This window comes from Leucopleurus acutus, assembly GCF_964270905.1.
Source record: "Leucopleurus acutus genome assembly, chromosome: 3".
Lineage (NCBI taxonomy): Eukaryota > Metazoa > Chordata > Mammalia > Artiodactyla > Delphinidae > Leucopleurus > Leucopleurus acutus.
This window is the reverse complement of record NC_139145.1, coordinates 22,143,438-22,158,949: the sequence shown is the minus strand read 5'-3', so window position 1 is coordinate 22,158,949 and position 15,512 is coordinate 22,143,438. Positions and strand designations below refer to the sequence as shown.

General features: G+C 40.8%; 1 protein-coding gene across 1 annotated transcript in view; it reads left to right on the top strand.

The window, feature by feature from the left end:
- The window catches only part of LOC309958863 (ferritin light chain-like), a gene marked incomplete at both ends in the record, with an annotated part of 39,528 nt that extends 37,252 nt beyond the window's left edge, over positions 1-2,276 (top strand). Inside the window, 2 exon segments of the mRNA XM_082835005.1 lie at positions 1,741-1,801; positions 1,804-2,276. Of these exon segments, the coding sequence (XP_082691131.1) occupies positions 1,741-1,801; positions 1,804-2,276 (534 nt within the window).
- Positions 2,277-15,512: the final 13,236 nt, after the last annotated feature.

Genomic DNA, 15,512 nt, shown 5'->3' with positions numbered 1-15,512 from the left:
GAAAAAAAAAAAACAAACCTCAACTACAGTTGGATATTCTCATAGGAAGATGAGGTGCAAATATGCAGCAGCGGTTCAAAAGCTTAAGCAGTGGCACCTAAATTTGGTTGTGCATTAGAATCATCTGAAGCACTTTTTAAAAACCCTCACACTGACGGTTGGTCATCGTAGACCAATAAAATCATTTTAAATCTCCTCAGACGATGCCAATGTCTAGCCAGAACTGAGAACCAGCGGACTAAGCAGAAGGGGATGTTTCTACAAAGATCTCTCAACAATAAGTCCTTTCACCCAATCAGATTTACCTCCCCGCAAAGGGCTAAAGAACGCTAGTGTTGTCCATACTTGCTTAGCTTTAATTAGCACTTGTGACTTGCCCAAAACCTAGATCATGTTTCCCCTAAATTTCATGTTATTCCCTACGTTTTTCAAACCCAGGGCTAAGGGGTTTGCCAAGATGAGATTTTAAGTGCTCACACAGGGGAAGTCCCTGGCAAACCAGGACAGCGGTCCCTCTACATTGAAATGTAAAGCATCCTAAATAACCCTGCCACTGCTCCCAGATCCTAGTCTGTGCCAACCAGTGGAGAAAAGGCATTCTCCATTACTACCACGGCAAATGCTGCTGTACTTGCCTTGGCTGGTCCCTATCTTTTCCAGGCACCAATCCCCTTCACCTGCTGGTGGACGCTTTGGCCAGCTGACAATGCAGATATTTTCAAACTTTAAGGTGAATAAAAATCATCTGGAGGGCCTGTTATAACAGAGATCACTGAGCCCCACCAGAGCTGCTGATTCCATAGGGCTGGGACAGGGCCCTAAAACTTGAATATCTGACACATTATCAGGGGACGCTGGTAAAACTGGTCAGGTTGTTACCGAATGCAGGTTCGTCTGTCTGAAGCACAGTGAGGCCAAACAAACCTAAAGGCTGGAGTCTGGAGCAGAGAAAGGTTTATTGCAGGATCGAGCAAGGAGAGGGGTGGCCCGAGTTCCAAAACACCCTGAAATCTCCAAAGGATTTCAGCAAAGCATTTTTAAAGGCCAGGTGAGGGAGGGACGTCCCAGGGAATGTGATCAGCTCGTGCACAATCCTCTGATTGGTTGATGTTGAGGCCACAGGGCAGGTAACATTATCCATCCTTAGGTGCCAGAAGGTCTGGGGGCTACGTGCTCATGATCATCAAGGAGTTAATTTCTTCCATTGGGTGGTGGTTTTTAGCATCTGAAAACTCAAGAAATATGCCTGAGATACTATTATCGGAGTACTTCAGAGAGGAACTACAGCAGAGGATATGGGGGATGGGTCTGTCCTAGGAAGGCCCCATAGGGTACTGCTTGGTTACAAGGTGACCATACTTTGAGAACCACTGCTCTAGTGGCTTGGAATGTTCAGAAAGTAATGGAAGAATCCCTTCCCAGGTCTAGATTCTAGTATCGCCAGCTATTTTGGTGGGGGGAAGGGTAAGTTTTGTCCTTGCTTGGACTTCTTGTTCATTTATATCAAAGCCTATTTGAGGCAGTGCGCTCGGCAGTCCTGCAGTTCTGTCTTTTGCTTCAACAGTGTTTGGAATGAACAGACCCAGGGACGCTCCTTGCTCCAGCCCCTGACCACCCTCCAACCTTTCTTCCTGTCGCAACCTTTGGAATCAGCCACTCAGCTATCCTCAGCCTCCAGGACAGGCCAACACCGTTTTTTGAGCTTAGCTCTTTATCACTGATCAACCACGAGTTTCCCAGGTTCGTCAGAATTATTCCATCGAGGTGGAGGCCGCTGTCCACCGCCTGTTCAACATGCATCTGGGGACACTTACCTCTCTCTGAGCTTCTATTTCGACAGCAACAATGGGACTCTGGACAGTGTGGGCCACATTTTTCGCCAACTGGCTGAGGAGAAGTGTGAGGGCGCCCAGCGTCTCTTGAAAATGCAAAACCAGTGCTGTGGCCGCGCCCTCTTCCAGGATGCGCGGAAGCCTTCTCAAGATGAGTGGGGTAAAACCCAGGACGCTGTGGAAGCTGCCATTCTTAGGGGGAAGAGCCTGCACCAGGCACTATCAGATCTGCGCGCTCTGGGTTCCGCCCGCGCAGACTCCCACCTCTGTGACTTCCTGGAGAGCCGCTTCCTGGAGGAGCAGGTGAAACTCATCAAGAAGATGGGCGACCACCTGACCAACCTCCGCAGGCTGGCTGGTCCGCAGGCTGTGCTGGGCGAGTATCTCTTTGAAAGGCTCACCCTCGAGCACAAACAGGAGTCTCTGAAGTCCAGCCGCCTCTGAGGAGCCCCTCTGGCATCAGAGCTTCTGCCTGAAGCCCTGCTCTGCAGCTACTAGGCAGCTTTGTAACCGCCCTGGAGCCCTCTCCCAAGCCTTGGACCAAATGGAAACAATAACGCTTTTTGCAGAAGGAAAAAAAAAAGCCTATTTGAAACACAAACAGAATAAAGAGGAAAAAAAGAAATATATATATATATCTATAAGTATATATATATATATTCATGTTTTTTTCCTTTTTTAAAAAATTTATTTTACTGAAGTATAGTTGATATACAATGTTGTGTTAGTTTATGCTGTACAACAAAGTTATTCAGTTATACATATATATAATTTTTCATATTCTTTTCCATTATGGTTAATTACAGGACATTGACTATAGTTCCCTGTACTATACAGTAGGACCTTGTTGTTTATCCATCATATATATAATAGGTTACCTCTGCTAATCCCAAACTCCCAATCCATCACTCCCCCACCTCCCCCTTCCCCTCGGGAACCACAAGTTTGTGTGCTATGTCTGTGAGTCTGTTTCTGTTTCATGGATAAGTTCATTTGTATCATATTCTAGATTCCACATATAAGTGGTATCATATGGTATTTGTCTTTCTCCTTCTCACTTACTTCATTTAGTATAATAGTCTCTAGGTCCAGCCATGTTGCTGCAAATGGCATTATTTCATTTTTTTTTATAGCTGAGTAGTATTCCATTTTATATATATCACATCTTCTTTATCCATTCATCTGTGAGTGGACATTTAGGTTGTTTGCATGTCTTGGCTATTATAAATAGTGCTGCTGTGAACATAGGGGTGCATGTATGTTTTCGAATTATAGTTTTGTCCAGATATTTGCCCAGGAGTAAGATTGCTGGATCATATGGTAGCTCTATTTTTAGCTTTTTGAGGAACTGTCATAGCGTTTTCCCTAGTGGTTGCACCAATTTACATCCCCACCAACAGTGTAGAAGTCAGTCAGAAAGAGAGAGACAAATACTGTATGCTAACACATATATATGGATTTAAGAAAAAAAAATGTCATGAAGAACCTAGGGGTAAAACAGGAATAAAGACACAGACTTACTAGAGAACGGACTTGAGGATATGGGGAGGGGGAAGGGTAAACTGTGACAAAGCGTGAGAGAGGCATGGACATATATTCATGTTCTTTTAACATATGAATTGCCCCACTTTATCTGTGTGAAATAAGTTTGTTCCCGTTATTGGGCTGCTTCTCAAGCTTTGCTGCTCATTTGAATTACCTAAAGAGCTTTTAAGAAAAACATTGGTGTCTGGGTCCCAGCCCCAGAGATTTTGATTCAGTAGGTCTAGGGAGGAGCCTGGGCACAGGGAGGTCTCAGAGTTCCCCAGGTGATTCTAGTGTGCAGCAACTTTGGGAACCACCTCTTGGCTTCAATCCAGCTAGTGATCAGATATTAAATCTAAGACACATGGGCTAGTGCGTGAGCTCTAGGAAGATTTGTGCCAGGGAAAATGATCGATAGTTGTGTTACTTCTCTGAAATGGATTGAAATTTCCAATTAGCATGAACAGGGGAGGGTGAATGGGTGAATGCAATAAGGTGTATCATTTACGTATTGCCCTATGTGTATGGCTAGAAGCTTTTGCAACTGAGGTCTGCCCTACTTTTCATGCTAATGGTAATGCTTGTCCTCCTAATGCAGCTGTAAACTTTATAAGCCCATAGGTAGACAGCATCACAAAATATTTACCCCTCCCCACTGGCCCACTCTCAAGCTTCTCTCCCCTTCCCCAATACACAAATGTACATCAATGCTCTTGACCAATATCAACATATTGACCTTCAATTCTTCTACTTTGCAGCTTCCCTCTTATCAGGACATGTCAGCATTTAGTGCAAGGACAAATGCTTGCCTCTTGGTGAGTAATGTGGACAATGCCTCCAAGAGACAAACAGCCCTTAGGGAGGGGGAAAAAGTCTTTCAAAAATGTTGATGCCCAGAGGAGGCATTTTCAGTCATCTCAGCTTAGAGGTCAAATATCCAAAATTAAAAAGGTTAAAAAAAAGAAAAAGAAGAAAGCAAGGAAGAAAAGAAGGAAACAATTCTCTTATCTCATAGTAATAAGGCAGTTTTCCTTAAAAAAAAAAGACTTAAGCCTTAAATTCTCTTTCCTAATCAAAATGTGCTTTTCCGTCTTTAGACTATTCCTCTTATATCCTGTATTATTCATGACGTTTAATTCTTGAAATAGCACATGGCTGAAAACAGAAGCTAACCTCTTGTCCACTATGAATTAAATCTTCTTTTCCTAGGACCTGTCTACAGTGTACAATTTGGGGTTTGCCAACATAATTATTTTTTCTGAAATAAGTTACAGCATTTTGCCTTTTCAATATATAGTTATACAATATATTGTTAACACAACATAGTTAATATAGTCAATATAGTAAATACAACTATAACACACGTGATATGATGCCACTGGTGATTTTCTTCATCCATGTAATTCTGAAATTTGACAGTATAGTTTTCATATTCTAATGGGCTGAGTATTACCTTTGCAAGGATAGAACAATAAAAGAAATTCATAATATTCTCGTGTGGTTTGCCCCTGGGGTGGATTACCATAATGGGGGGATATTTGAGCCTTTCCCCAAGTCATTAAAAAACCTCCAGCGAGCAGCCCCTTGTCCTCTCCAGGGAGTGGGGGGAAAGGATCTTTAATCATAATAATCCTGGGGGGAGAAATCTCAGAAATAAGACATCTGCTTCTGTGCCTTGTTGTTTTGCAGAATAGCAATGATTGCTTTAGCAGCTTCTATTGCCATGTGTGTACAATAAGTAAATGAACATAAATTGAATGAACGCATAAAAGAAGGATAAACCCACCCAGCTTAACAAATCCACTCTCTCACCTGCTGTGCCCTGAAACATGAAAGAAAGAATCACGGGATCATAAGGATTAATAAAATAACAGTCTCTGTTAACAATATTGACAGAAGGTATAGGAAAATTTGTCTGATGTGGGACCAACAGCTTAACTGCTTAATCCTTTTTTTTTTTTTAAGGGCAACTCATTCATTTATTGTTTAAAGATTGCAAGACAACTTCTGAATTTCTGTAGCACAGTTTAAATGTTTTACTGTTTTGATAAATCAGAGTATAATAGAAAAAACAATTAGTTTCCAGTAATATCTATATCTCTATTCAGAATTAAGTCTTCCACAGACATGTAACCTGGAAACAAAATCCTGTTACAATAAGCAAAGCTTCAACAGAGCTGCTACTTTTCGGGCCAGGGAAAGGTTCATCCCTATAGGAGGAGGATGTGCTATGTAAAATGGCTGCAAGGTCACAGCCTTGAGGGCGCTGGAAGTCTATTATCCTATCCCACATTAAGTAGTTTGGTGAACTTCAAACGTCCGTTCATCTGCAACCAAGCTGGCAAACTTTAACTGATATTTCAAGCAGGTAAAAAATAAATTAAAAGAAAGCCTTACACTGATGTTCCTTGATTCACACTGTTAAATGGTTCATTAACATGTAATTCTGGCTAAGAATTACATTTGAGACTCCTTGCTCAGATTTTGGTTAACAGTACAAATCTTTGAGAAATTCAAGTTCTTATTAATCAATAATTTGTCAGCTAGGCTACATTCAGGCATCAGCTGCAACTACAGAATAGGTGCACTGCCTCAGCGCTTTGGAAAGACATAATCTAGAACACTACTAGCAGACAAAATATCTGTTACTAGACAGCACAGGTGCAGTACAGCAAGACAAAAACATATATTCATGTGTGCCGCGGACCAGCCGGAGAAAGAGGATTTCACCGCCCAGGGTCAGAAGGGAAGGGGTAAGGAACTGAAGTAGCACCGAAGAATGGGGTCAGAAGGACCAAGACAATTGATGGTTGCAAGGCAAATTTTATTGCGCTACAGTTGCAGATTATCTAGACTAGAAATCGGAAGGTTGCCAGATGGTGGTTTACATTACCTACAGACTGTCTCGGCTCAAGGTTAACTTCCCTGGGAGGAAACCCATAAACCCAGAAGCATCAAAAATAACCTGCATGTGCAGGGGGAAGACAGCTTTGCTTGTCTCATTTTACATTCTTTCTGATCTCTGGGCCCTGGTGATTTATCTCCCATGGAATGGCACAAGGAGGGGAACAAGTAGGGACAGTCCCTTCGAGCAGCGGCGGCATGCCTGGCATGTCCTTACCTGCTCTCAAGGCTGACTGCTTCCCACAGGTCTTTTTTATTTTTTAACTTTTGCTGCAAAATAATTCCATGAAGTTTAGTGCCGAGAGTAGTGTACTGTTGCATGAGGATACGAAACAGACATGAGAAGATTATTATCAATAATAGGCAAATTATGGCCAGGGTAATAAATCCTGACAACCTTCCAGTAATCCAAGACTGAGGGTTTAACCACTTTAAATGATCCAGTAAAGTTTGAATTACATCTTCTGGCGAAACATCATCAAGATGTGTATTTTGTATATCCTGAATTTCAGCATTTAATTTCTTAAGATCAAGACTAATATTATTATCTGACCAAACACTCAGCAGATGCATTTTTACTTTTTCCCATTCCCAAATACAGTCACTGTACTTTTAAGGAGTAACACACATCCATGTATACTTTGCATGACAAGCTAAACGCATCCTCAATTTTAATGCTGCCATCTGATCTCCAATCCCCAAAATTGCGTTTTTAAATTCATCTAACTTGTTATTAATCCATAAATATATGTGACTTTGTAAAGATAAAGCAAGACTGGTATGTTGAGATAACTGATTAGCAAAGTGAGCATGATTAATACTCTGTGAAAGAGCAAGACCGGCAGTAGCCACAGTAGCAGACAGAGCAGCCGACGCAAGTAAACTTACTATTAGCCACCCAAGAAAGCGTCTCCTCTGCAAGGCTTTAGAGACTTCCACCCATGCCTGTACTCCAGTATCTTCATACCAAGGTTCTCTCAGATGTACAGGCACCATAACATACATGGGTTGCTTTAGTATAAGCACAGATTGCGTTCCTGCAGAAGGGAACATACAACTGCTAAAAATACAATTAACACAGCTAATATTATATCCTCCTTTGGAAGAATTACCAATGTTAATAGAACCACACAAACGTGTATATGGAGGAGCAACACAAGTTATAACAGGTGTATTGGAATAAGTTAGAGCTAGTTTCCATATATCCCAGTTCTTTTGAAATGTGATAAACCTATCTATGATGGGAAAAGAAGAGATAAGAATTGACACCTTGGTATAATCTATAGTACACCATATTTGGTTATTATTCCCAGATGCATTGCAATGTTCAAAATTGGATCCAGGAAAGTTAACGGTCGTAAGGGGAGGCAATTGATTTTTTGATTTTCTGTTAAGCATAGTAACCTTACGTCCAGCTATAAGTATCCCTTGTCCTCCAAGTAAACACTTCATACAGAAATAATTTCCTGAATCTTCACCTGTAACCTTGGCTATAGTAATAGCGGAATCCCTAAGTGGTGAGGCGTATGAGATTTGACCTCTAATATTAATAGCTTGCCCATTTTATACCAAATGATGGTATCCTTAAGATCCTCTCGTCGGCTGGTAGCCGGGCATGTAAGAGTAATGTTGGTTCCTGTAAAACGAAGGATGCCTGGAGAGCCTGACAAACTAATTGATTGATCCGTTCCCTCATAAACATCTGTATGCTCATAACTAATAGCCTTTACACATCCAGTTTCCAGATTCAATGGGCTAAGACAGACAGGATGGGTACTAAACCAGTTAGTATAATTTACAGACATATTGATTTGTTTTATATTCCCAATAAGAGGCCCATAAACACTTATCATTGTAAAATACAGGAAACTCTGCTTCAGACCAAGATATGGGTTGTAATAGTGGAGGATAAGGTACATAGGCCCAGTAAGTTGCTGCATTAACAGAGGGAACACATGAAATGGTTGCCAACATAACCAAAAATAAAGTTACAGGTGTAACAGGATTATTCTGTTGTTTCACTGACTCTTGAGCTCATGAAACCAGTTGTTTAATTTGTCCCCAAGTTGGAACAGCACTCCTTTGAGTCGTCCTGGCAAGTGGTCTCCTCTTCTTCTTCTTCTTCTGAATCAACACTGTCAAATTTTCAGGAGAGGTGCAGAGCTTCTTCATCTTCTGAACTAGGTGAGCTATGGCGAGCCATCTATTTGCTTGACTAAGCGCTCAGGAAGCCAGCAAAGTCCAGGCACTGATCTGGGAAAGATACACACGTGACCACGTCCCCAAATCAACACAGGATCAGGACCACGCCAAGTGCTGGTTGACGGATCTTTCCAGAGGACCTCCGGAGATTGAGAGGCCAATCTTGGCTCAGCCACCAACCTTCCCCCTGCAGAGCAGCCAAATTTGTCAACAGTGAGAACATTTAAAATAAACAGAGCATGATTTATAAGGTTCTGTGGTGTTGTTCTATACAATTCCCCCCTTTTTATTTTTTCAGTAGTTAGCTTTAAAGATCTATTTGCACGTTCTATAATACATTGTCCTTGAGGGTTATATGGAATGCCTGTAATATGGGTAATTTTGTAATGAATTACAAAATGTTGCAAAAGCAGCGGGCCCATTATCTGTTTTAATAATTTTGGGAAGGTTCATGAAAGCAAAACAGTGTAATAAATGAGTGATAACATGTTTAGTAGCTTCTCCGGTCTGTGCTGTAGCACAGAGGAAACCAGAATAAGTATCGATAGTGACATGAACAAACTGTAATTTCCCAAAAGACGGAATACAAGTAACATCCATTTGCCATAAATGTCTAGGTAATAATCCACGAGGATTAACAACATAATGTGGAACAGGAAGGTGAGGTAAGCATTGTGGGCATTGCTTAACAATTTGTCGGGCGGCTTCACCAGTAAGGGAAAATTGTGCGTGTAATGTAGCCGCCGACTGACGGTGTAAAGCGTGCAACGGCTGTGCTGCTTGTGAAGCAGTTTGATCATAACTTACCATAATATGAGGGTGTCCAGGACATGGACCATGAGTATCAAGAGTATGAAGATAATGAATGCAGTACATTAGCCATTCTTGACAGCATGATGAACGGAAAGGAGGAGTACGGTAAATTGGGACCTGTCCTGCTTTAGGGAAAAGAGATTGAGGAGGAGGAGTAACTTCAACTCTATTCTTGGGAGGAAAATGTACAGGATAAAGATCACGTTTAGATCGAGTTAAAACATCTGCAGTCGCATTAAGTTTAGTCAATGGACCAGGCAAGTTAGAATGAGCACGGATATACAGACCTGCAACAGGACCATCATGGGAACGAATAAGCTGTTGAAGCAAACAAAAAGAGGATGATAATTCAGGGTCATTAGTATGTCCTATGCTCTCAGTCTCCAGAAGAAATCACAAGCTAATAAGATATTTACTATCAGAAAACAAATTAAAAGATATAGAAGGCAAATGTTTAAAAGACATAATGACAGCATACAGTTCAACACGTTGAGCTGAAGTCAAGGAAGTTTCTTTAACGAGGTTTGTTCCGTGGTCAGTGATTACAGTAGCCACTCCTGAAGAAGAACCGTCCGTAAAAACCAAAGGTACATGAGGAACAGGCTGTTGCCTAATTATAGAAGGAAAGATATGAGTTAAGTTTGCTGAATTGGATCAATTTATCAGCAGGGTAATGGCGTTCCAAGGTACCTGAAAATCCTGCAAGAGCAAGACCCCATTCATTATTATGTTGAAAAAGTCAATTTTGTTGACTAACTGAATAAGGGATAATAATTTGAGAAGGTTCTATACTTATAGGTTGTAAGCATCTAGTTCTACCTTGCATTATTAAATTACTAATAAGTTCATAATAAGGGTTAATAACTTTAGAGGGTGTAGATTTCATATGAATCTATTCAATAATTCCAACAGTTTGCCATAAGACGGCAGTAGGCACATGAGGAGTTGGACAAATTATTAAGAAAATTGGAAGGTGAGTATGAATTCTAGTTAATTGTGTAGAACTGATAGATCTACTCACTATTTGTAAAGCTTGAAATCCTTCTGGAGTCATAGAGCGTGAAGAAGAAGGATCTGAGTCACCTTTAAGATTATCAAACAAAGGCTGTAATTGAGCAGTAGTAAGTTTTAAGGAAGGCCTTAGCCAATTAATATCTCCAAGTAATTTTTGAAAAGCATTTAATGTTTTTAAATTATCAACTCGAATTTGCAGTTTTTGAGGCCTAATAGTAGTGTTATCAATATATTTTCCCAAATATAAAAATGGAGATTGTCTTTGAATTTTTTTTGAGGCAATGACCAAGCCAAATGATTGTAAGGACTGTTGTAAAAATTGAAAAGCAGTCTCTAATAAAGAAATATTATCAGTGGCTAAAAGTATATCATCCATATAATGTATGAGATATAACGATGGAAACCTTTTTCTCACAGGAGTCAAGGCCTGAGCCACATATTTTTGGCATAATGTAGGACTATTTGCCATGCCCTGAGGCAATACTTTCCATTGAAATCTCCTCATGGGTTCCTTAAAATTTAAGGAAGGCAAGCTAAAAGCAAAATGTTTTCTATCTTCAGGAAACAAAGGAATAGTGAAAAAACAATCTTTTAAATCTATAACTAAAAGATGATAATTGTGTGGTATGGCTGTTGGAGAGGGTAGGCCTGGTTGAAGAGCTCCCATTATTAGCATAGTTTTATTAACAGCTCTTAGATCCTGTAATAACCTATATTTTCCAGATTTTTTCTTGATAATAAAAATAGGAGTATTCCAAGGACTACTGGAAATTTCTAAATGCCCTAATTGTTCCAGTACTAATTGTTCTGCAGCTTCTCATTTCTCCTTTGTGAGGGGCCATTGGTCCACCCATACAGGGTCATCAGTCAGCCAAGTAATTGGATCAGCAGTGAGTGGAGAATCCAAGGCGCCTAAGAAAAACCCAAACCTTGTCTATCACTTTTTATTTTCACATCAATAGGACAGACAGTTCCTTGTTGATTTGTTCCCAGCCCTTTTGTGGGAAGAAATCCTTGATACAACATCATATTAGAGACTTGAGAGTTTGGACTATAAAGTAATACTCCCATTTCTTTTAATATATCTCGGCCCCAGAGGTTTAAAGGCAGCCCAGGCAAAACATGAGGCTGGAAATATCCTGAATGGCCCTCACTATCTTGCCATTAAAAAAAACTGACTACTTTGCATAGGAGAAGAACTTTGTCCTATTCCGTGAAGTTCTGTAATAGTAGGACTAATGGGCCAACGTTTAGGCCAGTGTACCTGCGTCATAACAGAGACATCAGCTCCAGTGTCTAACAAACCTGAAAAAACCTTTCCATTAATGGTTCATTTCATTTCTGGACGTTCTTTCCCTATCTTCTGAATCCAGTAGGCAGCATTAGACGATCCAAAAGCCTTTGTTTCTCTCTTTTGATGTTGTAAAATTTGTCCATGAGGTACAAAGGGCAAAAGTAGCAATTGTGCAATTTTATCACCAGGAGAAATAGTTATTATATTTTTAATAGTTTGTGCCATGACTTTTATTTCTCCTTCGTAGTCAGAATCTATGACTCCTGGCATAACAGTTAAACCTTTCATGGCGACACTACTTCTTCCCAATAATAGTCCCATCAAACCCTTGGGTAAAGGTCCACAGATGCCCATAGAGAGGGCCTGAGGACCCATTTCAGGAGTTAATACATATCGGGCGGAGGTACTGAGCTCCAGTCCTGCGCTTCCTGGTGTTGCTCTGGAGAGCGAGGATATTGTATGTTTCTGTTTTTGGTTAATGTCTGATTGATAATTTGAGGAGGATACACAGACATTGCCCTTATTATTTGTTGGGGCCGGGGAAGGCCCCGGGAGGAGTTCCCCGACAGTGGTGGCCCATCCTTGTGGGCCACTGAGCAACAATCTTGTGCCCAATGTTTCCCCCTATTGCATGTAGGGCATAAACCAGGGATTTTCTGACCATCTGGAGGTTTCTGAGTAGGGAAGGAAGGACTAGGGTTAGAATTAAAAGATCTACATTCTCTAGCAAAAGGACCTGCCCTTTCCGCATTTAAAACAAGTCTTTGTTTTCTTTTGATTGTTTTTAAACCCCACGTTAGTTAATGCTGCAGCCACAGCAGCACCCTGTATATAAGTAGGCCCAATGCCTGCACAAAGGCGAATATAAGCCTCCAATGTTCCCCGTTTTCTCCAAGGTCGAATCGCAGCCTGACATGCCTTATTAGCATTCTCAAAAGCAAGCTGCTTAACTACAATCGTACCAGTGAGTCCGTCCACAATGAGTCTCCCCACCGCCTGTGACAACCTATCTACAAAATCAGCGTATGGTTCATCAGGTCCCCGTCTAATTGTTGAAAGGTCCTCAGTTTTGTGTGTAGAAGGACATTTCCTCCAGGCTTGTAATGCCAAATGATTTATTTGAGGATAAGCAACAAAGGGATAAGTTAATTGATCTTGTAAAGAAAGATATTGTCCTTCCCCAATCAGCATATGATAATCAACTGGAATATTATGGGCAGCATTCTTTTCTGCTTGTTCAGCAGCCCGTTCATAAAAATCAAACTTCCATATTAAATAATCTCCACCATTTAAACAAGCTCGTGCAATAGACTTCCAATCAGCGGGGGGAAGAGCTTCTCCTGTCAACCATAGCAGCAGTAAAAGGAGCAGTGGGCCCATATTGAGCACAGGCAGATTTTCAATCTTTCAAAACTTTAAAAGGGAGAGCCTGATGCTCCCTAGTAGCTTGTTGAGGATTATTAGGATCAGGTCTCTCTATGACGGGACAACAGAAAATAGGATCTTCTCCTCGTTTTATGGCTCCTTGTACAGCGTGCTGCAAGGGACTGAGCATTTTTACAGATGTAGATTTTTGAGGAAGACAGTCCTTATTAACCTGCAGCTTTCTCACTGACTTATCTATCACAGCCACTAGAAAATCATCCTCAGGACATTTCTCTCTTTTATGTTTACAAGCCTCATCTGTTAAGTCAAAATGTTCCTCTTCATCTAAAATATTTAAATTAATTAGCTCTTTCGGTTTAGGAAGCGGCGACACAGTAGCTGATAATACAGTCTCTCCTTCTGTCAGAGGCTTATGTTTTTCTGACTTTACATTCAAATCAACACTATCATGAGAAGAATCTAAACATATTTTTATCAGATTCCACAAACTATATGTAACAACAGGAGTATGAGTAGGCCCTCGAGACTCGTAATAATTTTTTAAATCTTCTCCAACTTTCTGCCAGATTTCTATGTCACCAGAGCCACCATCAGGAAACCAGGGAGATACACCATGGATATGCTGTAAAAATTCAGTCAACAATAAAGTTCAGAAACTTTATTACCCCGAGCTTTAAGCATCAAAAGTAAAACCTGAGCAAATAATTCATACATCTTTGAGCCCTTTTGCCCCATCTTATTTTACTTCTGACTATTGCCTTATGCCTCTATTCGTTTCACTTTTACTGGTGGCCACACATATTTTGCATAAGGGTTCTCTTACCTGCACTTTCTTTTTCTTTTAACTGCCTTCACGCTTCAGGTCCCTGTTCGAGTGCCACTTGCCGCGGACCAGCCGGAGAAAGAGGATCTCACCCCCAGGGTCAGAAGGGAAGGGGTAAGGAACTGAAGAGGCACCGAAGGGTGGGGTCAGAAGGACCAAGACAACTGATGGTTGCAAGGCAAATTTTATTATGCTACAGTTGCAGATTATCTAGACTAGAAATCGGAAGGTTGCCAGATGGTGGTTTACATTATCTACAGACTGTCTCGGCTCAAGATAAACTTCCCTGGGAGGAAACCCATAAACCCAGAAGCATCAAAAATAACCTGCATGTGCAGGGGGGAGACAGCTTTGCTTGTCTCATTTTACATTCTTTCTGATCTCTGGGCCCTGGTGATTTATCTCCCATGGAATGGAACAAGGAGGGGAACAAGTAGGGACAGTCCCTTCGAGCAGCGGCCGCATGCCTGGCATGTCCTTACCTGCCCTCAAGGCTGACTGCTTCCCACACGTATGTTGCCTTGTTTAAGCCTCAAGCCCTCGATCCTTTGTTGAAATACAATAATTTCATTCCTATGGTTTTCAATACCAAAAACTCAACCTCCAAGAGGGCTAAAGTCTAATTTGTACTCCAAACCAAGTAGCAGTGCAGTTCGCTACTACTGAGACTGAATCCATAAAGACTTCAAGACCACGTCCAGAAGACAAGTTATTATATATAATACCCTAGAAGGTCTGAAACATAATTATCATATACATAGCTGGTCCTTCAGAGCTTTTTACCTAGAACATGTTTTTTGATGAAAGTTATTTAATGTACTGGAGATAACTGTGACTTACTGATCAAATATTTGAATACTTATACTTACCTGGGATTTCATTTCTGCTGAAAGAAAAAGGAAGAACAGGACTCACTAAAACAAACAAACATACATTAGAAATGAAAGTAAAAATCTTAACACACACTATCACTTTTGGAAGCAGCATAGAGGGGCAGTCAACGGTAAAACACTGGTGAAATAGGTCAACACTCTAGGCCAAAAATCCATTATTATTATCATCAGTGACAGTACCACAACTGTGCCCTTCAGAATTAATAATCACTCCTAAGAATCTTCATTCGGCACCAGATGACGCGGTTAAGAGAAACACTCTGGGAGGTTTTGAATCAGACTTGGTTTTTTGTTAGCCAAGTTACAGGAGAATTTTTAAAGTGGGGGGAAGGGAAGAAGGAAACGGACCAGGAAAATAATTTAAGCCATCATCTATAAACCAACAAAGCACTGATAGTTCCGAACATTATGTCAGACACTAAAATGACTGATATAAGCTCAAGTGGTTTACACAACCTATAAAAAGACTATACCAGCAAAGTCCCCATTTATCTGTAGAGTTCAGAAACTAAAACAAGGAATATTTTAGCTTAAAAGCTTATCTCAAGAGAATCATACACACTTCACATGAATAAAAATACCTGAAACCAAACATTTTTAAAAGCTCCAATACCCAAAATATAAAGAAAAATATTAATTCAGAAGACTCAATCAATCCATGATAATCACAAAACGGCTGGGCAATCTCTATCTCCCTTCCACACTAACCATCCATCCTATGGAAGACCAAGGGAGATCAGACCTTCCAGACTTACCTTCCAGACCTTCCAGACACCTGGCTGCTGCAAAATTCTATGGAGACTCCTTGTGGAACAGCAGTTTCCCAT